This window comes from Tetrao urogallus (genome assembly GCF_951394365.1).
Source record: "Tetrao urogallus genome assembly, chromosome: 5".
NCBI classification, from domain to species: domain Eukaryota; kingdom Metazoa; phylum Chordata; class Aves; order Galliformes; family Phasianidae; genus Tetrao; species Tetrao urogallus.
The window spans coordinates 52,858,008-52,881,301 of record NC_136818.1 but is presented as its reverse complement, the minus strand read 5'-3'; the positions used below and the strand labels follow the sequence as shown (position 1 = coordinate 52,881,301).

The window sequence follows — 23,294 nt, the reverse complement described above, 5'->3', positions numbered from 1 at the left end:
CCCTCTCTCCCAGTGCTTACCCTGCACCTTAGCTCTTGGCGGTGGGCAGGAGAGCCAGCACACAGCTAGTCTCTCCTTGCTGCTAACTCTTCTGTTCGTGTTTGCTTTACATTTTCTCTCTCAATTTGGATGGCAGCAGCCAGGCTTCCCCATCTAATCACCTGCCTCAGGAAATGAGGGGCTCCTGGGACCCCAAACAAGCAGACCCTCAGTGCCTGGGCTGAGCCCTCCAGCTTTATTCCAATTGTACACCAGCAACCCAAGCCTGGGGGCTGGCAGTGACCGTGCTGTGGGCAGTGGGGGGGACCTTGGCAGCAGCCACCGGGTTTTGGCCGATCTGTCGCAAGCAGCTGAAATGACCCTGCTGATGTAACCGCCCAGGTGGTATTGCATCTCATGTCCAGGACTACCTGGGACATTTAAATGGGGGAGAAACAAGATACGAGCCTGCGTCTCTACTGAGGCGCTCGAGCAGCAGCAGGGCTCAGCAGGATGGCCTGGCCAGAAGGAGGAAGAGGTGACCCTGCACGGCTCCCAGGCTGCAGGCAGGAAGCAGTGTGGGCCAAGCGCTGGCTCTGACGCACATCCTCATGTGAAAGGGTGGAGGCACAGCTGGTGGTGTGGGAGCGCATCGCCCTTCAGGTGGTGGCTTGGCATGCTTTCACACCCTGAGATGATTCCCACAGCCACAGAAAGGCAGGAGCTTTCCCTGAGCTCCTGGCACCCCCAGACAAACGCTGTCCATCAGTTGTTTCACTGGAGGGGAAAGGCTCGGAGGGAAGTGAGCCCAGAGCAGTGGGTGCCCCATCCCTGGAGGTGCCCAAGGCTGCGTTGGATGGGCGCTGGGCCCTGACTGGGTGGAGGGCACCCAGCCCACAGCAGGGGGTGACCTGGCTGGGTTTAAGGTCCCTTCCGACCCAACCACTGCATGATTCTATGACTCACAGAATGATACACATACACAGAGGCGAGTTATCAGAAAAGGCATTATATTTTGGTTTCCACCTTATTTGAAACTGATTTTGGTTTTCAATCAATCAAATCTGAACATGACTGAGTTCAGTTTTCAATTTCTTTCCCCATAATAGCAATGATCTGGATGACCATAGTTATAAAAGGGATGGGGAGATAACCCAAGAACAAGATACACAGTCTGAATTGTGCTCTCTTCCACACGAGCACCCCAGGGAATGTTAGTTTTCAGCTCATTTTGTTTTTCCCTTCAGGTTGTTACTAACAAAATCTCTACCGTTTATTAAAGCAAAGCTACAGTAAATTTTCTTGCAGTCTTACAGCAGGTTTTCATATTACCAGTAGGACTCGCATGCATGGATTGCAGTCACACACACACGCTCACAGACATTATACAGTAGCCAGTTGCCACTATTAAAAAAAAAAAGAAAAAAGAAAAAAGAAAACAGACATTCATTTTCTTTAAGTGGTCAACATCAGAATCGCACCAAACTTTTGGATCAAAAAAAAAAAAAATACTGCACAGGTGTTCCACATCTACATGGTAAGTCATCCCTTCGCAATGGACGGAGCTCTCGTCTCCATTTGTTCAACATGCATCGCTGAAGCTTGAAGGCACACTGGCCAAAGAGAGCCCTGTTCTTCTTTTTTGTCATCTTAACTCGAGTGTGCTGCTCTCAGGGTGCAAAAATAAGGAAAAAAAATAAAGCCAAGCCCTTTTGCAGCACACCGGGAAAAGGTCATTCGGAGACCACAGTACTTGGAAGGCAGCCCAGCTGCCTTGATTCTACTTCTAGCTGTGCTCTTGGAGGCATTGAAGGAATACACTTGTCTTTGAAAATTACATGGAAAGGCAAATTTCTGAAAAACATCTCCTTTCAGACTGCTTGTGGTAGACTAACACTCCTGGAAGAAACTGGTCTTTCCGCCACCAGCTTCAAGTGGGAAATTTTCCTACCTGCTGTCTTAAACACTGAAGCACCAGAGATTATAGGGCTGATGTGTTGAGGCATTCATCAGCTTTGGGAAAGTTTAACACCAAAAGGAAAAAAAAAAAACAAAACAAACCTAAAAAGTGAAAATAAAACCCAAACCCACAATGCCTCAAGAGCACTATATCAAACCAGAACTCTTGGGCTACTGACTGCCGGCACTGTCAGAAGCTGCTTGCTTCTGGGAAGACACCTGGAGGTTGAAGCGTTGTGGTGATTTCGTATCCTCCCAGGGTGAGATTTGCTGAGCTTTACTGATTGCGAGATAAAGCAGTGTTCTGGAAAACTAATACCAACAAACTCATAATAACCATCACCAAAAATCACCATTGGAAAAGTTCCATTTGTGAGAAGGTCTCATTGACAAACAGTCCCTGCCCCACGGAGCAGAACGGACATGATTAACGAAATCCAGAGCAGCCCGTCCCCGCAAGCCGGGCCTTCGGGACGAGTCCCCGAATTACACTGGAGGGGGAAAAAGAAAAACAAAAAAACAGGAACAAAAAAGGTTATATCACCTTTTTCTCCTTTCAAAGTTTCTATCTGCTTATTTCACTTGTTTCTTCGTTTTCCCCCCAGTTCTCCTTCCCGCTCTGCCTCCTTAGCTGGGGGAGCTGTTGGTGCGGGAGTTTGGAGAGTCCTGCTCATTTATTGTGTTCAAGAGTACACACACCGGCTGCCGGGGCAGGTGGTGGTGGCTGTGTTCGCGGTGCTGCTCCTCCGTGGCATTAAAAAGCCCTTCCTCCTCGTCGCCGTGCGGGCGGCCGCTGCAGCTGTCACAGAAGTCCAGGGGCCCGTCCAGAGCATCATTGATGAGCCCGTCGAACTCCTTGAGGTCATCGTCGTGATGGCCCCGGTTGCATACGCAGACTTCGATGCCCGAGTCGCCCGTGAAGCGGCGCTGCCTGCCCGGCGTCTTGTCCTTGGCGTCGGGAATGGCGCTGCTCTGCTCCAAGCTCTCCGAGCTGTAACCTTTCAGCAGTTCCTCCTTGCACTCCGTATCCTTCTCGGGACCGGCCCTCTCCACCAGCTCAGCTCCCGTGCTGGTGCCGCTGGGCTCCACGCTTTGCATTTTGGCTACTGCTCGCTCGACCAGCGCGGCGGTGGAAGGCTCGGGGTCTCCGAGGCCGGGGGACCCGGTGCTGTCAGTACTGCTGTGATTGCCGCTGGGCACCGCCGAGCTGCTCTGTGCTGGCTGCAGGTTTCTCGGCGTGTCTGGGATTGTGCTACTGCTGCCTGCTGGGACACACTGCTGATGTAAGGCACTGTATGGAGGCGGGGGGGTCGGCGGTCTGTTCACCACTTCCTCGTAGGGAGGTAGTAAATAATTTGGCAGAAACCCTGAAAGTGGGAGGCAAGGAGAAGTTATTTTTCGAGCAGCCTTTCTTAGGAAACTTGGCATTAATGTAGGTCAGCGTGCCATACCAGCACCCTCCCACCGAGCAGGTCAATGGGCTTTACGTGCAATGCTGAAACTCAAATCAATGAGATGCTTTGTGTTCTGAGGAACAGCAATCACAGCACAGGAGGGCACAGATACATGAAGAGATGAACATAGCTGGGAACAGCAGCAAAGTTTCTTGGCTCTTAGTTCCACGCCTAAATGTACCAGGTCACTACCTCCCTGTAAGGTGTAATGGCCTCAAGTTGTGCCAGGGGAGGTTCAAGCTGGAAATCAGGAAAAAAATGCTCTCAGAAAGAGCAGTGAGGCAGTGACACAGGCTGCCCAGGGAGGTGGTGGAGTCACCGTCCCTGGAGATGTTCATGGACCATGGAGATGTTACACTGGGGGATGTGGTCTGGTCGGCACGGGTGGGATGAGCTGATGCTTGGAGTGCATGATCTTAGGGGTCTTTTTAACCTTAATGATTCCATGATTCTACGATATCCCAACAGGGCCCCCATGAAACTCCTCAAGGGAAAGCATGTGTTGGCTGGAGGGACAAGCTGGGAGGTAACTCCCCTCCAGCCCCCTCCAGCACTGCCTTCTCAGCTGAACTTCCACTTTAAAGAACAAAGATTTAATCTCACAGAGCTTTGCATAAATATAGAGACAAGAAACTTAGGAGCTGGGCTTATAGTTGTTTCAGTGCTGGATTCTGGTGCTTTTCTGGTGCGGCCAGAATAAATTGGCAGTATTGTCAACAGAAGCTAATTTGCTGTTCTTACGCTACCTCAAATCTAAGGAAGATGTTATTTATTCCATAACAGGCAACAAAATAATCTCCACAGACAGAACGGGCTTAAATAATGGAAACATTTAGAGACAGCACTGCAGTTTTCCATGTGTAATTGTACAGCCTTTGGACTGGGGAGTAGAGCACTGCTGGGGCAAGAGTTCAATGAGTGCAGCAATGAGGCTGAAAAGGAGGAGCATCCTGAAGGAGGTATTTTAAAAACCTTCCCAGGAAGACACCCAGCCGGTCGCTGCACACATACAGCCTAATCAGTGGTGGATTCAACACGTGCTACAGCCAGTGTTGTTCAACTCCAGACTTAGGAGGGCTCAGATGCATTCAGAAGCTGAAACATGTCCCCTCCATTCTATGCCCTAAGTTTAGAGCCGCCCCCACCTCCTGCTGAGCCCAGCCACTGCTCCCCATGACCGCCAGGTAGAGATGTGAGGTACGTACGGAAATAAAACGGCAGGGCTGAATAGTTGTGGGCTTCCCTGTAAGCAATCAGGTTGATCTCATGTTGCCGCTGCTGGGCCTGCAGACGATGCTTGGTGCGGCGGTGGTGGCAAACACAACAGCAGCTGAGGATGATGATGATGGTCCACACCAGCCAAAACCCTGCAGAGGGAGAGCAGGGTTAATCACAATGAAGAGCCACATCCAACCCCAGGAAACACAACTGGGACAAACACAACTGGGACAACTGTCAGAAAGTCTGGGTTCTGTGCACCGGGAGGCTTCTGCATGGCTGACTGATATTCTGGGAGGATTTGGTAATTTTGTACATGCCTTGGTACAGCATGGAGCGTGTCTTTTAGTCACAGTTCTAGGGGAGCAAAATATGGAGCTTAGGCTCCTCCTCCATCCATCCATCCATCCATCCATCCATCCATCCACCCACCCACCCATCCACCCATCCACCCACTGGAAATTCTTCCTTTTGGCAAAGAAAAAAAAAACACAAGCCGATCAGTGACTACCATTGAATTTGATTCCCACAGCCACACTGGTTTCAAAATAATAATCAAGACACAAAAGACATTCTGCAGATTAACCACAGAAGAAGAGAAAAACCCCAAGCACTACATTTTCCTTTTGTTTGCACTGCTCTTTAATTTCTAGCCCACATTGTTATGTTTAACAAAAACATACTCCTTTTACATAAACGTCTCAAAATATTTTTAAAACTTATTTTTGTATTCAATGTCTTAAATTATCCAAAACTAAATTAATCCAGCCCCTCGCCCTGAATCCTCAAGAAACCCAACTTCTGCTCTGCCCGTGGCCGCGGCTGGTTTCTGTGCATGGTCACAGGACACACAGTGCTCTTTGAAAGGAAATTTAAAACGAGCACTTCCCCAATTTGCCCAAGTCCTGCCAACACACCAAGAAACCCCCCTTCCTTTAAAGCTGCCTCCCTGCTGCCATATATTAGCAATGAGTTTCAGAGACGTATCAAAAAAGCTACAGCTTCCTCTTCCCAAGCACGCAAAGCCAATGCTAAAGCCCATTTCCAACATGGTCACTCCACCCTTCAATACTAACCTGCCCTAATAATATCCTCTAGCCCAACATCACAATTCTTCCAGGTCACCAGCATCTCCTTCTGGATTAGAAATGTTTTCTTTGGTAAGAGCTGGGTGGGGAAAGGTGAACAGTTGAGGAATGTGAAGAACGAGAGGAATACTGCTCTGGCTCAGGACAAAGTGCAGCCAACCTGCACTGCTGGTGTCGGAGCCCCGCGCTGGTGGAGGTGAGTTGGTGCTGTGCCTCCAGGCGTTCTGAGCAGGGACGTTGCACCTCCCTGTGTCGTAACCCAAATCCCCACGTTATTTTGGCACAGCAAACTGAAATCTCTCCCTTGCCTTGCACAACCTGCTTCCCTAATGGACCAGATTCTGTCTCCTACTCAGATTTATCAGAACTTGCTATCAAATTAAGGTGTTGCATGCTCCTTTTTAATTTTTTTTTTATATGCTTGGCTGGAAATCAAGGTTCCCAGGCAGATTTTCTAGCCAGCCTGCTCAGCCCTATGAAGAAGGGCAGGAAGAAGCCAGACCTCTGCTCTATAGAAGCAAAGGGAAAAAAAAAAAAAAAAAAAAAGCACTTGAGATGCCCTCTACACTCACTTCAAACTGAGCAAAGAGATGTCTATTGCCCTCCAAACGCCCCTTGATCCTACAAAAGCTTTCAGAAAGTTTTCCAGGGATTGCTGAAGTCCTCCCTTCCCTCCTAAGCCGGTCAGGCAGACAGGATGAGAGGTAACGGCCGTAAGCCATGCCAGGGAAGGTTCAGGTTGGGTAGTAGCAAGAATTTCTTCTCAGGAAGAGAGGTGAAGCATTGGCACAGGCTGCCCAGGGAGGTGGTGGGGTCACTGTCCCTAGACAGTGGTTCAAGACAGTGTTCAAGACACATAGCAATGTGTGACATGATCTAGAGCTGTCACGGGCATGGCCTGATGGTTGGACTGGATGACCTCGCTGGCCTTTCCAGCCTTAATGATCTATGATTCCATGCTGTGGTTTGCAGTCGCTGTCTCGCAGTTTGAAGAGTCCCACCAATATTTTAGCTCTTGCTAAGGGAAGGTTCCTCAGCTCTCGTTGGCCGAGGAAGCAAGAACAACTCATGGAAACCAGGTCACTCGCACAGCACGTCACCATGTGCCAAAGCAGGCCTGCAGTTCATCTTTCAGTACTCCTTATATTCAAAGAGCAATCCGTGATCATCCGTTCAAAAACAATGGAAAATTACACCCAGCTATCCAGGGATTTCAGCAAGTTATGAAAATAGCTGATTTTTAACACATTTATTCATGTCCTTTCCCAAGCACTCTAGATGCAATAGCAGCAAGCAGCACTTAGTCAAGATGTTCTGGAGAACTGCCACTGTTAAGCAATCTCAGCTGTAGCAGCCGAATTTTTCTGCAGGGAATAACTGCTCCCACCCAAGCCTGCATGCAGTGGATTTAAAAAGTATTTCTTTAGAAATCTTCTCTACTCATTCCAAATCCCAAAATGCTTTGCAGACAAACTGGTGCACAAGCTCGGAATAAGGGGTCAAAGTCAGCTCAGCCATTCGCAAGACGACGTTCAGCAGCTCTGTAAACAGCGTACAGCAGTTCAGGCTAATAAATTAATGCTGGATCCTACTGAAACCGCAGGTGGCGTTTGTAAGTAAACAGATCGTAATTTACTGAGCTGCAATCTGGTCACGGTGCCAGGAACAACACCTCCATCCTTGTGCCAAGGGTCTCGATGAGCGCTCGCAACCACAAATGCACAAAAAGTGGTGTTTTTCATGGGAATTTCCAGAAAAAGAACCCACTAATACCACGTTATTGCTTGGTTTCATTAACCACCAACACTTCCTGGAGCTTCGAGGAATTACTCAACTCCTGACTCAGCACACACCCAAGGACTTGCCTGGGTGATGGCAACGGGTCAGCGCTGTGTGCCCCCAGATCTATTTGCTCCACCTGGCTCCTGGTTTCCTCTTTATGGGCTTTCCCTCACTTTGTCAGGCAGCGGCATGCCTGTGTCATAGGACTATAAGCCTTCCCAGCATGGAGGAAGCAACAGAACAGGACAATATAGGTGGTGAGCTGCTCACCTGTTGCTTGAGCAGAGGAGCCAGAGCCAGGAGATGCAGCAGGTCTGGTTGCACGCCCAGAGCGGTGCTGGGAGTCCATAAAAGGCTCCATAACATGCCCTAGCCAGAAGTTTGGGCACAGCTGCAATGCTGGCTGCAGAACAGAAAAACTGTAAAAGCCCAGCAAATATATAGTACAGTCATTTGTTTGAAATAAAGCTACGTGTAACGGCCAAGTGTAAATATTATGTCTAAAAGTATGGAGAGAACAGTGAATATGTCCAGGGCTGAGCTGTGCATTTGTACACCTGGCGACGTTTGGCTTCAAACTAGCAGCAGGGAGCAAACTGAGCAGAGCATTGGCCCGTGCACACACGGCTCATCTGGCAAGAGGGGAAGAAGGGAAATTTAAATTTCATCCAAAGACAACACGACGGGAACAGGAAATGTGGAGGCTGAGCACAGCATCAGTGCAAGCTAATACCTGGTTTGTGGCAAAGCAGGCACTGGCCCTGCCTTGTGCTGAAAATGGGTGATGTGCAAAGGCAACAGAAGTCTGGCAAGAAAGGGCTTCTAAAGGCTCAATAAAAATGGGCTTCTTGTTGTCTTCACTGTCCTCAAAAGCTTTGCCAGCGCTCTTTCACATGTGCCTCCTGCCCATATGGACATGAGTTGTGTTCAGCTATACTGCACTGGGCTATTGTGGCAGTCACTGCAAAAGGAGAAAGCGTTGGGAGGCAGCAGGCATCCTGAGCCAGGTTTGTCACAAAATTGTCTGATTTGAGAGAAAAGCTCTAGCTGGCATTTCCCACTAGGTCAGGATCATGGGGAGCAAAACTCACTGCAGTCTGAGGGGCAGATGACAAGTAGAGAGAAAAAAATATCACTGGTGGATAACAGCACAGCATCAGTTTGGAGCTAAACATGCAGCAGCAGACTGTTGGATTTCAAGGCAATCTTAGGCTTGCTCTTGGTTTATGGAAGAGTTAGAAGTGGACGCACTATGATCCCAAAAAGGCTGAGTACTGAGAAGTGCTGCTCTATCTTCCGTCGAATTCACTGGTGATGCCAATGGGTTGATAATGATGCAAGCAAAGAGTGAATCAGACACAGCCAAGGAGCTGAGTTTTGCCAAGAGATTTCCCTGCCAGAGCATCAAAAGCTTTCAAAGAAATACGACAGAAAAAACACCAGCATCTTACTCAGCATCAGACAGGCTCAGGGAAAAGCTGCAAGCTTCCCATGAGCATCAAGCTCAGGAAACCAAAACAGGAACTGCAGAAAGACCTGAGAACAGAATTACTTCCTAGGAAAGCCACTGCTCACAAGCAAAGAAAACACTCAGGAAGGAGAAGGCTGTGATGATTACAGCTTTCTTGGGAAAAGTGTCCCATCCAATGGGGATGTCCCGTCCAATGGCGTGTCTCCATCCACTGGAGGCACATTCTACCAGCCATGAAAGAATACATCAAGCTTAGAGCTGTGAGAAAACTTTTCTGGTCACTAACCAGACCACAGCTTTGCCCAAACTTAAGAATAATAAAGAATAAACTATCTATCTCCTGAGTATGAAACAGAGCATTCCCTCCCTACAAAAAAGTGAAGAGCAGTGTCCATTCTGATGCTGAGGTCAAGTACTGTGCTTGCTGCCTGAGATGCTGCCATCAGCAGTCCCATAAAGGGAAGCTCCTTTTATCCTGTGCAAAATGGAAAACACGTTTTCTGGAGCGTTCTAAGGGTAGGAACAGAGAAATCTGCCCTCAAGTTCATGGTAAACTTGGGCAAATGCCATTGTTCTATTGGCAGGAAGTCCCCTAAAAGAAAGCCAAAATATACTGCAAAGTGCTTTTGTGTCTGCCTGACAAGCATCTGGGTAATAGCTTTGGCTTCACAAGAGCTGGTTCTCAACAGAAGTGGGACAATTTCATTGACGAAAATGTGATCTCCCAACTAGTGGCCTCACAGCTGGCCACGGCTGGGAGGAAACTGTCTTTCCTAGGGCCAGCGCTACTATCAAGACCAGGAGACATTTAACCGGTACCACAGTTCAGCTGCACGTGGGTTTTACGGTGTCCTTGGCACAGAGACCATATCACCTCCTGCTTCTTCAGCCATAAGCCCCTATGAGTCGGTGCTGCTGCTCCAGAACGTGAGATGGGGATCCAGGCCACGGGCCTATGGACACTCAGGAAAAAGAAGGCTGCCGAGCAATGCGGTCCTCTCCCGCCCGTCTGTTTCACACAGCATGCTGCCTCCTCCAACTCTTCTTGTGCCAGCACGACGCTGTGTGCAACTGTGCTTTTAACTGGTCCTGGGGAACCAGAGCAGGCTGAAACCCATCTGCTCAATCAACGAGCCACAAGGGAAAGACTGATTTTCAGTGACAGTTTTATGTTAGTGGAACGGCTGCACCAGCCTGATAGCACTGCAGGAAAAAGTTACTGAAGTTACATCTCCAGCTTCTGCTCACTCGCCCCCAGATTGATGACTCCAACTAAAGACGATGGATATTAATGACAGCTGGTTTCTAGCTTTCAGAGTAGCAGCCAGTATACACAATACCTCCACTGCCATGAAAAAAGATGGAAAAAAAAAAGCGTTTCAGAAAAATCTCTTGCTTATCTTGCACTTGAGGCAATCAATCTGCAGATACTGTTGTTATGGCTGAAACATCAGCTGAGGAATAACAGCAGCAAGAAGTGAAGCATCTGAGAAAGGGAGGGCAAGGAGAGCCATGCAGGAGGCTGGGAGAAAAGTGGGGAACAGGGCAAACCCCCTCCAGAAAAGGACTTGGTTAGACTGAAGACATGGGGTTAGAAAGAAAACGGGACTGATGTTATTTGACTGAGTGCTTTGGAGACTGCAGCAAAGTCTTTGGGAACAAATTCCTGTTATGAAGCTGACCTGGAACATGTACGTGTTACAGCAGTTGCTGTAGTTTCAGCAACTAAGCAGATCCCTGCCAACATTTTCTGGCAGCACACTTTTTGGGGAAAAGAGCTGTCTAGAGATTCCAAAGGGAAGCGTGCAGAGATGAGCAAAACACTCAAAATCAGCAAAAACATCAACTGTGCTGCCTGCAAACAGAACATTTTTTTCCCGTACAACCCTTCCACTAAGGCCCAAACAGTCAAGATGATTTTTTTTCCCTTCACTGGAAACAGAAGGGCTTAGTGTCACTGCTAACACAGCCAAAACGAAGCAGAATAAGGCACATGTGAATCCTCACTCAGCACCACAGCTTGCTGTGAGGTACCTCAATGACCAAGGGGCTGCAGCTGCCCGTCTCCACGCTCCACGATTCCCCAAGCACCACATACTGCTCTTCCAACTGCACCACGTAAAATACTTTTCCATAGTGTTATTTGCTGTGCTTGATGCCTCAGGAGCCGTCTGATTTTGTGCTGCCCCTCAGCAGGGTAAGGGAGACACGAAGATGGATGTCAGGAGATCTGGATTAGGTTCTCAAACCACACTATAGGCATAAACTTCAGAAAATCTGGAACATTTGAGCCTTAATTCTTAACCTGCAAAACACAGTAACTACAGTCCTCAATTACCTCCTTTCTTCCAGCATCAAAAGTGCCATTTTGGAACATTTTGCATCAAAACACCCATTAGGCCTGGACAAAGGCCAGCAACAGAAAACTCTTGTAAATCACAAGCACATCATAAGGGACGTGAACAAAAACTACTTGTAAGCAAAATCCAGTGGCTGCCCCAAGACCACAACCACCTCCTCCTTGGGTACTGTGACCTCTCTGGGGAGCCAGAAGAAATTGTTAGGCTAAAATGTGCAACCACCAGCCACAAGGACAGCTTCCCCTAGGTGGGGATTCGCAACTGTAAACCCTCTTCTCTTCAGTGCCTGCAGCACCCTCCGCACATCATGGGCTACCTTCTGCCAAACTTCAGCTAGGAACTAATAGGACCTGTATGTATTAGTCCTACAAACATAAACCTGGATATAATCTTATTATTTGGCAACACAGAGCCATAATTTTTTTTTTTTTTTTTTTTAATAAGAGATTGGTGGGAATCTGAACTGAGCTGTTATCTAATTTTAAACACAGGCTGTCCACCTGCTTGGCATATCATGTTCTCCATTCCTCCGCTCCACCCCGTAACAAAATAATACCTTGATTTTGCATCCTATTCCACAGCCCTCAAGGACTGGTTTATAATTACCATAACCTTACTTGCTGTCTAGAAACGTTGAGATCAGCCATTTTCAAAGACAAACTTCCCTCAAATTCTTAAACAGGGAAAAAATGATCCTTTTTATAGGAAATCCTCCAAAGTGGCCGCAAGACAGGATCACATTTCAAAAGGCAGAGCCAACAAAGCCAGACGAGTTTTCTTTTCCATTTCAAATGCCACCCTCCTCTGTTTCTCCCCACTAAGCAGTAAAATATCCAGGACTTCACAGGACGAGCAAGAAGGCCTTTTCCAGGCACTGGTGGTCAGGGGAGCTTCCGAGCAAAGGAGAAACTTCTGAAAATAGTTACTTCAGTGCATGCACACACTGGCTAAAATCAAATTACAACACAACAAGTGTGAAGCTGTACCTAAAAGGTGCTGCTGACTTCACTGTTCATTAACCAAAATGTACTATTAACTTCAACAAAGCCAATCTATTTCCTCGCTATTGCTTGTTATTAAGACTATTTGCATATATTCTCGTTGCTGTTCACCTCAAAGGTCTTAAGGATGCCTCACCACACGTATAAACTGAAGATATTCCACAATTTCTGGAGCAAGAGAATGTTTCTGAAGCTGTGGTGGCACGCTCTACAACACGAGTTTTCATTTAAAAGGACGTGCTCCTCCCTGCACGTCCACCCCCATCCCAGAGACCTTTTCCTGACAAACATAAGGGCAAAGCAAGCCCTGAAAACATTAACCAGCTGCAAATCGATGCTGGGCACTTGCCCGGATTTGCAGAAAGCCTGAGAGAATAGGTCTCCTGTTTGCATTACTGCCCTTGTCTCAGAGCCACGTACGATGCTCTCCACAATGCAGAAGGAACGTGAAACTCGACACAGAAACCCATTTCCCCCAAGGAACCATTCATCAGTGTGTGCCATTAATGTGCTCATTCCATGATCTCAAAGCAGCTTGTGTGCTTGCCCTAGAAAGAGGCCTGAAATGTTCTGCTTCCTCCTAGCAAAAGCTGTTTTCACCTTCCAAAACCATTTATGACGCAGTCAGACACTGTCAGATCTAAAAGCCTGTGCCATGTTGAGAAAACAAAGACAGTTAAAGTAACATCCTTTCATTAGAATGGCAGGGGGCTGTTGTTCTGACTATTGTTTGCATGCAGTTCCATTAAGCCTCTTTCAAGGCGTACAGGGGAGAAACATGGCAACTCTGCAACAAGCATCAGTGTGCAGCTGTACTCCATGCTGTTGCTCAATTTAGATCCTGTTTGCCACAGAGCATCTAAGCCCTTGGATATGTGCCTCTTCCTCTACATTCCCACCCACACAAGTCCAAAGCAGGGTCTGACCTTCCCAACTCTGCTCTGTCCACGCATCCCCATTTGGTCCAGACAAATCCCAGCCGGCTGTCCCCAGGGTTACCCACCCCATCCCAAAACATTCCCGCAACTGCTTGGAGACTTCTGAATGTAAAGCTGCTGTCGAAAGCCCACAGAGCACTCAGCTGCTGCCATTTGTATTTACACCGCCAGGCACAACACCCTGATACCCAACATGTCTTCAGCAAGGCCATTACAGTCCTGCTTAATTTACAGCCACTTCAGTAAAAGCATGTTTCTAGATTAAAGGATTAAGCATCAGCTATTCCCGCCCTTAGATTCAGGCTAAGTGACACTCTTTGTATGTATAATACATTTCCACAAACTACTTTGAAACTGAAACTGTTGGCACTGCAGAGGAATTATGTACATAGAACAGCTACATAAAAACCACAAGATATCATGGGATATAGTAGGAAGATAACACCAGTCTCTAACATGGGGGTACAACATTCAGAGTTCCTTATTTCCAAGTTTCTGGAGGACAAATGCCTTCTTACAGCCCTGGTTTCTGGCAGTACTGCAGCAAGTCAAGGTCGGTGTCCAACTTTCCATGGTTCCTCCTTGGGAAAGGAAGACACCGTCAGCCCAGGCACAATTCAAAGGCTGCCTCGAAACTTCAGCATTTTTTACTTTCCTATCCCTTCAGCTTCTTTATCAGCCTTGCTGGCCTGCTTTGACCTGCCTGCTGCTCTCTACACGCATAGCACGAAGTTCACATAACCATTAGCAAGAAGTGTGTAGGTTTAAAGCCCAGATTTTGCAGAAACGCCCAGGAAATAAGAGAGCCTGCGATGGGCAATGCATGCTCCTCACAGCAGACCACATTCAGCTACTGCCAGCTCACAGAATTTGTCCCAGGCCCATTCTGCCCCCAGAGCTGTGCTCCCAACACCATGTTTCCTTGGAGAATAGAGGTCCTGGCCCTTCTCCTTGAGAGGACAACATTAATGAGAGAAATCAGATATAAACTGTCATTCTTGAAAAAATACTGAAACAGTAAGAAGAAAGATACTGAATTAATTCTGTGCGTGTGTCAAACTGAAGAGTTGTGCATATGAACATCTTCCCTTAAGTGCGTTTTCCTCAGCCACATCCAACGCTATTGTCCAGACCAGTATTGCCCAAACCAGCAAGAATACCAAACAACAAATTTCCAGTCATGAACATGCGAAGACAGCCCCATTACTCCCCAAAAGAAGGCAATGCTCATTGCAATAGTCCTATTTCCCTTGCTTTACTGAGTCAACTCCAGTTTGCATTGCAGTTAAATGCAATGGCAATGCAAAACAAGAGCTGAATACAATATTCCCAAGACACAAGCCAGACCTGCAGTATGACAGCCATGCAGATTAGGAAGGGAAGCCATACAAAACAGAAGGACTTACACCAGAGTTCATAGTAGTAGTTGCAACACTGGGACTGTCCACAACAGTGGCCCGTTTCACATATGTAACTTTGATTGTTGACACCCATGCAGGTTTCCTTGTCCTAAAATTAAACAGACACACTTTTAAGATGTTTTATCAGTATCTTCTGAAATGTAATTTATTTTACCCAGCAATCTGCAAGCATTTTAAGAGTCACAAGTTATGGTCTTGGGAAATTTTAAAATACACAAAGATTAAAACGTTTCAAGGGACCAGCAAAGAATACGTCCCACAAATGACAGTTTTGAAGAAAACCCATTATCTCTCTTAAATAACTCCTGAGTTACATTGCTTTAGCATCTAGACAATGCTGTTTTCTTATCAGTCTTTTCCTTTTAACAGTTATCATGCTTTGGGCACAAGGCATTCTTTTGTAGATGGACCATCATTTATTCTCTGTTTTAAACAGTATCACTGCGTTACTGGGGCTGAATGCTGAGTGGAGGAAGCACATCATAAACAGAATGTTATGATCTGAGAAAAGACTGCTTGGATTCATTTAGATCTGAATGGTAATTACATTATGTTCCTGCAAGATTCCAATCTAAAATGAATCCCTCGTAATTAGCCATATGCTTTATGTAAGATCAGCATTCCTGTAAAACTTCTTCCTGGAATAGCGAAGTAGTCCAGGAGCGGAGCCAAATCAGCTGCACCGTGTCACCCAGCAGGTCCTCAGGACACTTAAGATGGAAAAGGAGTTTGCTGTGAAGTCTCAGTCCCCCCCCCCCAGGAGTTCTCATTTTCCTACTAGTCTGGAAACATGGGTGGGAAAAAGTACAAAACACAAGAAAACAGAAGTGCTTTACAATCGTGGTGTGTACATCTCTAACAGGTGGTGGGGCAACCTGGAAGTTAGGAAACAAAACATCTCTCTTTGAAAACAAACCTTATTAAAACACATGGATGTTGCAAGCACATCTGCTTTGCAGGTAACTAAAGCAAACTTTTCATACTCTGTCTTAAAATGTCATACATCAAAAGTAGAAACTTTCTCATATAGAGTAAGGAGTAGCTTTCCATCTCTAATCACAGTGGCCTACAGCAACTCTTAGCAGGCACTGCAGAGCTAACGTAGCATTTTCCATTTCAGGCACATTATTCATTCCAAAAATTGTAATCTTAGTCAGGAAAAAAAAAAAAATAGAACATCTAGTCTCTTATCTTCTCACTGGTTTATTTACATTTTTCTTCACTTTTGCTGGCTTTGCAGAGTTAGTGCAACAGATGAACGTGATAGATTTTGGCTCTCACATCAGCCAAATTGAGAAATTAAGTTCCTATTGCAAAATTGCAATCCTACTGATAGTGCACGAGCCAGAAAGTCACCACCTGAGGTTTACAGTTGTGACACACAAGGATCGATGCTGAACTAGTAAATGAGTCATGCGAGGCTGGCGGAAGAACAGAGTCCCACGGTGCCGTTTCAGGATCCCCTTTGCATCACAACCGATCTGTCCTTGACCACCTGTGTTTATTTTCCCTCCCAAAATTTGTTCCACTCTGCATTGCCTGCTTCAGAAGACTAACAAGAAGGAACATAATGGTGTCTTTTGGCAGCAGCAACCTGTATCAACACCAGTGTTTCCAGAGGCTCTCCTGTCTGCTTTTGGAGACGCAGGGTCAACCAACATCCTGCTTTCCCACCTGAAGCAGAACTCAGGCTTACTGGTCAGAGTTTCTCTACACTCTGACCAAGAGAAATACTCTTTCTTGCTAATATGGAAGCACCCATAGCTGTCAATGAGCTCAGAGTTTGCTCTCAACACCCCCAGATCAGACAGCCGCAGGTTTCAGAGCCCATGTGGTGCTGGCCACCAGCCACGCTGCCAAAGCCCACGCAGGACGCAGTGCCGGCTGCCCTGCATCGAGACCAGCAGGTGGCTGGGAGCTCTTCTTGCAGCCAGATTCAGTTCCACGTGTCAAACCCAGAACTTGTTTCCAAAGTGTTTCACAGAATCCAGGGATAATTTAGTTTGGAAAGAATCCCAGCAGGTCATGTGGTCCAAGCCCCTGCTCAGAGCACAGCTACCTCCAACGTCAGGTTACACATCTTGGCACAGGAAAGAGATAAAGGGGAAAGGCACCAAATCTTTGGAAAAAGATACTAGATAGAAACTCCAGTGTTCGGAGAGCACTGGGTTAGAGTTACAGGTACCTCATATGCATCAAGTGTTTCAGCCTCTTTTCCTCTCCCTTCTCAGGTAAAGAATAATTTGTGCAAAAAGAAGAGCCCCTGTACGTTTTCATCCACTGTTTCACAAGCCAAGAAGCAGCACCATGTCTTGTCAGGAATCCTCTACCTACTGCCAAGCACATTGATTAGGCTTCTTTTCCTAATTAAATCCCATCCTGCACATTTCTTATTATCACTGTCGCATTACTTTTTACTTCCTTCTCCCATTCATTCTTTTTGTCATAAGCAGCCAAAGGGTTACTACTTAAGACACATCAGTAACAGAGTTATCTACAGTCTAAGTGTCACCTGGGAACAAGACAAGGGCTTGTGCTTCCTCTTTCACACCAACAGCCACAGACAAGGCACAGGACTGAAACTGTAATATTACAGATAACACACATATGGGAAGGGAAAAAATCTTATAAAAGCAAAATTGGAACACTTACACTTCATTGGCTTGCTGTCATTTCTAGCTGCCATCTAGCACCACTTTTGATCATTTAAAAATCATTCTTTGCAGAGTGGAATTTACACTGAAGTACTACAAAGATTTTTATTTATTTTTTTAAGATAGCCTTACAAAAACAACCGAGCGGGAAGGTTTCTTTCCTAAAGCATTTTCTCAGCCAGCAGCTGGTGGCTATCGCATTCCGACGCAGGCATCCCTGCAGAAGGACTGTCTGCCTTCTGGTTGCCCATGCAGGCACACTCCTCCCGCCAGCCCTTGCTGAGCTAGCTGCAGACGCCTCCGGACAGGATTACTAAGCAGTGTCTACATGAGGGTGTTCTCTGTGTGCTCAGACCTAACAGAGCAGAGTATTCCTGTTTCACAACTAAGAGGCCTGAACATGCCATCCCTTATCTCCCTCCTGCAAAGCTAGGAGAACTCCAGCTAATTTCAAGGAGTGAACTGGCTTTGTCTTGCAAAGCAGCACGTACTGGGAGCTGCCTGTGCATTGCTGCCTCCCTGGTATTATCCTAAGAGCTGACACCGATATCTGGGAAACTGCAGAGAATCTCTGATGCACATTCAAGGCAAGAGATTTCTGGATGACTCTGCCCTAAAGCCTGTTTCATTCCCCCACCCAGGCTAACAGCAGCCACTTGTTAAATCCTAATTCTTAAGGAACTCATCGAGTTGGGAAGACCTCATTTTGGCGCACTTGGAGAGTGCTCATACTCTAAATCTGGTGTTTTGGATTAGTTTTCCTTTGTGGTACACAAACTCTGTAAAGCAACTGTGTTTCCATACAAACACAAGATGATGATTTTTTTTTTTTACTCCTTTTTTTGTTACTGTCGATACATTGGCATTTGTGATAAACTCACAACAATGCTGCCAACTCTGCCGGCAGCACACTTTCGCTGTCAAGTGCTTTTACAAATAATACTTAAAACGTCCAGAAGCAGCAGGTAGAAGAGGACTCAAGGCAGCAGCACATGACAGACTTGAAGCCACAGCAAACACTAACATCAGCATCAGGGAAAAGCGCCAGCAACCTTCTCCACCTTCCAGCTCCGTATTGGACCTCTGCTGGAGGTCTACGTGACAAATTAAAGGTCAAAACGTGGGGCACAATCAAGACAGGAGGCATTCCTGGAAGTCTGCAAGTTGCCCACATTGCCCCTCACTGTAACCAAGGAGGTAACCTGACTTCGTAGCGGTTTTCAGAACTAAACGGTTGGGTTTAATGCCTGTAGTTGCTACGATTTACTGCATCTGAAGCCAATATATGGAATGGAGGGAAAGGAGAAATGACTGGCAGTGCAGTATTACTGCACTCAAAGAATCAAGGAACTTCCAAACACACATTTCTACTTTGAAAAAAGCAGCACCTGGCCTGGTAACACTGTTGCTATGTCAAAAAGGAGAAAGATGAAGATGAGCAAATTCCAGACCGGCGTGGCTATTTTCCAAGCTGAAAATTAATACGTGCAACAGCAGCAATAAACACCGCAGCCCACGCTCAGAAGTGCATAGTTGGCATGAACCGCCTACAAAAGATGACTCCTCAGCTGGCACTGACCAGGTAACTCAAACCAGGAGTGCCTGATACTGCTGAGATCTAATAACCACTGTAGCTTTTTGCTCTGTCTCTCCTTTCCACAGAAATCCAGCCTCTATTACCTTAAATATGAGCACCTTGCATGTGCATGGCCTCTGTGTCATTTGCCCTGCCAGGGTACATCGATCCATCCTGGCCCCGGTGGCATCCGGAGAGCCAGGAGAGCACTTGGACTTGCCTCTCCTGGCAGCAGGCTCCGTGCCATTCCTCTCTTTGACAGGGTAGCCAGGTTTTAGGCCTACGCTAATACTTTCTCCTCTCCAAGCTTCAGGATGTGTCAGGGCATACAGCAATTAGTGGCTGGACTGTAAGAGAGGAGGATTAATAACGGCATGCCAGGGGTGAAGAACCGAGCGCCATAGGGAAAAGAGCTGCAGCAGGCTGAAGGGGCCTGCCAAGATGGCACCCGCCCTGGGGCACGGTGCTGCTGGCATCAGTGGGCCTTGGGCACAAGCTCTGGCTATGCCAGGCCTCCTGCCCGCATGGCTCTCATGGGACCGCAGCAGTAAGCAGCTACTAAAAAAAGTCTTGACAGACCCTTGCCTTCCAGTACTCAGCCACTGCCAGGACAGCTGTGAAAGATGGAACTCAAACAAGTTCTGCTACCTGCAGGAAAGTGCACAAATGCCAGGTATTTAGAGTGACTCGCAAGCAGTGTTAGAACCATATATACTCCTAAGCACCCAGAGTGACAAAAGTGACTACTGGTATCTTAGCACACTGTCACCAGCGTTTGTTTGGCAAACACAAAATGAGCTGCTGAAAATATCGGGCTGGGCCAACACTAGCTGCAACCAACTGAACACAGCACCAAAGTTTGGTGAAGATGAAAGCAGTGTTGACTGCCGTGATGTGCAGGAACCTCAGGTATCGGCCCCTGGCAGAACGACAGCAGGCAGATCCCTGTAAGCCCGCCTTGTAATGGACAGCTTGGGCTGAAAATAAATGAAGCCCAGGCATTGCTTCATAAGGCACCCTACACACGCCCATGCTCACCCACACAGCACGCAGCACCTCTGAGGTTTCATCAACCTTTACCTACAGAACAAATCGGTCTGTAGCACTCATTCATTGCAGAGAAATACTCCAACCATCTAAAGGAAGGCTGCCCTCCCACACACGACAACACACCAGTATACTTTGAGAAGGGCTGCTTTCATTTTTGTTTATGGCAGGTTTCACTTTCAGGCTGTGGGAGCTGCCATATCCACACCTCATGTGAAAGTGTTCATGCCCCAGCAGAAGTTTCCCAGCTGCAGCTGGCGTCACACAGTAACACCAGTTCCAGCAAATGACAGCTCTGAGATTGTTGTATTTGGGTGTTTCACGCCACCAAACAGCTGACAACACCAAAACCATCCAGCGGTTAAAATTTAAAAATCAGAAAACTTGAGCATCCAACACTTTAACCTTCCGTTCCTTTGTTGTTTCTGCAATGGAGCAGAAGGATGCAGTCAAGCTTCCACTTGCAGCTCTAAGAGGATATGTGCTTAAAAACGATCACTGAGCTCCTGCATCACCACGCTTCCTGGGGCGGGAGCTTTAAACAGACACCCACTTTGTGCTGACGTCAAAGGCATTTAAACATCACCCCCACTGAAAAAAAAAAAACAAACCCAAACCAAAATACTGCTTCCACCACTCATCAGCAGCAGCCATGGGTCCACTCAAGCTGCAATGCCATGGGTCCGAGGGAAGAGGGGTGCCCTGGAACAGGAGCACAGCAGAGCCCTTCTTGACACCCCAGGGTTTACAGTCCGAGTGCAAACAGCAGAGACAATAGAGGCGGATGCGTGACGAGATGTTCCTGAATTCCTCCCACGCTTTTAATTAAACAGCACTATTCGCTACCAACTCTTTTGTTCCCCATTTTAGAAGTGTGAAATTTCTTATTGCTATCTGCACGAAGGACACGGCCCCAAATACTTTTTTTCCCCTCATCTAAAACTGAAGTTCAAGCAGTTCATTTCCACTGGATCTCTCATCGGTGGATAAAAATAGTCGAGAGATTTGCTCAACTGCTCTTGAGGCAACACCTTCTTCTGCTTCCTGTAAATGCCTCTGTATCTATGCAGAAAAGTTGCAAGCAGACAGAAAAGTACCATCCAGCACTCCGAGATAAACAGCTGTGAGCAGTGCAAGCAAACCAGGCAGCAGAGCACCTCACTGCTGGCTTTGCACTTTAAGCAGCACCTCAATCGTGCCAAATATCCTCCCAAAATGAAAAGGTTCATTTAAAGAAAGGAACTTGAGAGAAAAACACGCCTGTGGAACTGGAGCCTTCTCAGTGTTTAAGCCAGCTGTGCTGGCTGCAACTTGAGTTACCCAAAGTTGTTTAGGTTTTGTGTCTCCATCTCCCTCCTCGGTTCAGTTCCCAGGTTTTTAGGGAAAGCCCCTTTGCCCCGAGTACTGACAAGTGAAATGCTAGAGCTATTGCATCCAGCAACAGAAGGTCACTGTGCTAGGGGTAGTTTCTTATGTAAAACTGTTTTCAGATCAGCAGGCTGGGAGGGAGGGAGGGAGGAGGGGAGCTGCATTTCACCAAAAACTGAACTGATAAGGAAAATGAGACAGCACTGTTTGCTCAGCAGTATGTTAAGTCATACTGCCTTCCAAACAACAGCAAGTTGGGATTTCAACCGTGCTGCAGTCAGATCCTGAAATTTTAAAGCCCCCTTAGAAACTGCAGGCAGCACGCTGGTATCATGCAGTATCTATTTACTGTGGATTACAGAACCCAGCAGCGCTGGAGAGAGTATACAGTTAAGATTCCCCTCCAGACGTGCCTCCCAGACCAAAAAAAGGGTTTGCTCTCCCTCAGCCCAAGAACAAATAGTTGGCACTCTCCTCCGGCAGGGAGCAGCTGGCCAGTTGCTACCGTTTCTCACTCCCCTCCATGCCCAGCTACGACATTACCCAAGCTTCTTGTTCACATTGAAAAATTAAAAAGCCACCAAACCGGGTAGCAAAAAGTTGCCATTTTCTGTTTGGTGACCTTTATCAGAGAAGAGAGAGAGAGAATACACACGTGCCTAACTTGCTTCTCTTTTAAATGCAGTTTAACACTCAAAATACTGCTCGTGCAAGAAAGTTTGGCACAAGTTTTCAGGCACCGAATACACAATCTCATATTAAGAACTGCGGAAAGTATCTATAAAAACCAACCAGGCACAAATTGCTGTGGCCCTACACACCACCACCAGAACAGGAGTTTCTTCCTCCAAACAACTGCTTTGCTCCTTCCTCACTAAGCAAAAAGCAGCCGTGCTCCCCGGATAAGTGCTACGGATGGGGAAATGCCTCCTGTAGGGCTCTGGGAACTGAAAATCATTTCCTAATGCAGGAAGGGGAAATAAAATAAAATAAAGCAAGTTACAGCCTCGAGCAAGCAGCGCCCACCGCACCAAGCCCGTTTACCTGTCTGAGACCCAAGAGGAAAGGCATTCTGCAGGCTCATCCTCTGCACCCGCGCATGGGAACGCAGGAATTTAAAGCCCCGCAGCAAGCATTTCCTCCTCAGCTGTGGGCAGCCCGCGCCTCCGATCCTATTTAAACCAGGGCTTCCTCGGCCGGGAATGCAAAGTAAACAGGGTCCTGGGGCACGGCGCGCACTCGCTGGCTCCCCCTCCTCCTCCTCCCACTCCCCGTGACATATCTCAGACGCAGCCCAGCCGGGGTGGAAATGACATCAGGTCGGGCACTTCTGAAACAAACAGCAAAGAGAAAAAAAGCTGAACCTTGAGGCAGTGCCGGTGAAAACGCAGAGGAGCTGCAGCGCCGGTGCAGGACGCTGGCAGCAGGCCGGGCTCTGCGAGCTGGATGCCGACAGGTCCCCGCTGGGAACTACAGCTCGCTGAGCAAAAGAGCTTTTTCCTCCACAATAGGTTAAACGCCTGAATGTTCTCGCTGTTTGGTGAGCAGCAGGTTTCATCCGAGCATCTCCAGACGGTCCCATACCGTGTCCTCACAGCTTCTGAGCCCTCTCAGGTCCCGACCCAGCCCTGGCCCCATAGAGCCATGGGCAGTGATCCTCCACTGCCACTGGGATCGGGTGCCCTGGGACAGGTGACAACAGGCACTTTAATCCCTCTCTCCAGGGAGAGCACGACCAGCCCCAACCCACCAACGGTTTCTAATTCTGAGAGAGCTCATTTCACGCTGCTGTGCCAAGGGGCAATTAAGCCTTATAAACAAATTCATCATCTGGTGTGCAGGATGGCATTTCTTGTTTATCCTCTCTCCCCAGCAAGGAGTACAGCAAGTTCCACACTGAGGTAGGAGATGACACTGCAGAAGGTAATCTAAATTTAACTTCCTTTTCCTACCTACACTCAGCAGCCTCTATTTTTTG

At 47.4% G+C, this 23,294-nt stretch overlaps 1 protein-coding gene across 1 annotated transcript in view; it reads right to left on the bottom strand.

Annotated features, from left to right (window-relative positions):
• Positions 1-2,565: 2,565 nt before the first annotated feature.
• The window catches only part of WBP1L (WW domain binding protein 1 like), a gene marked incomplete at both ends in the record, with an annotated part of 48,159 nt that continues 27,430 nt past the window's right edge, over positions 2,566-23,294 (bottom strand). The window contains 3 exons of the mRNA XM_079535422.1: positions 2,566-3,305; positions 4,598-4,759; positions 14,657-14,759. Coding sequence (XP_079391548.1) covers positions 2,566-3,305; positions 4,598-4,759; positions 14,657-14,759 — 1,005 coding nt within the window. The remainder of the gene's footprint in view (positions 3,306-4,597; positions 4,760-14,656; positions 14,760-23,294) is intronic.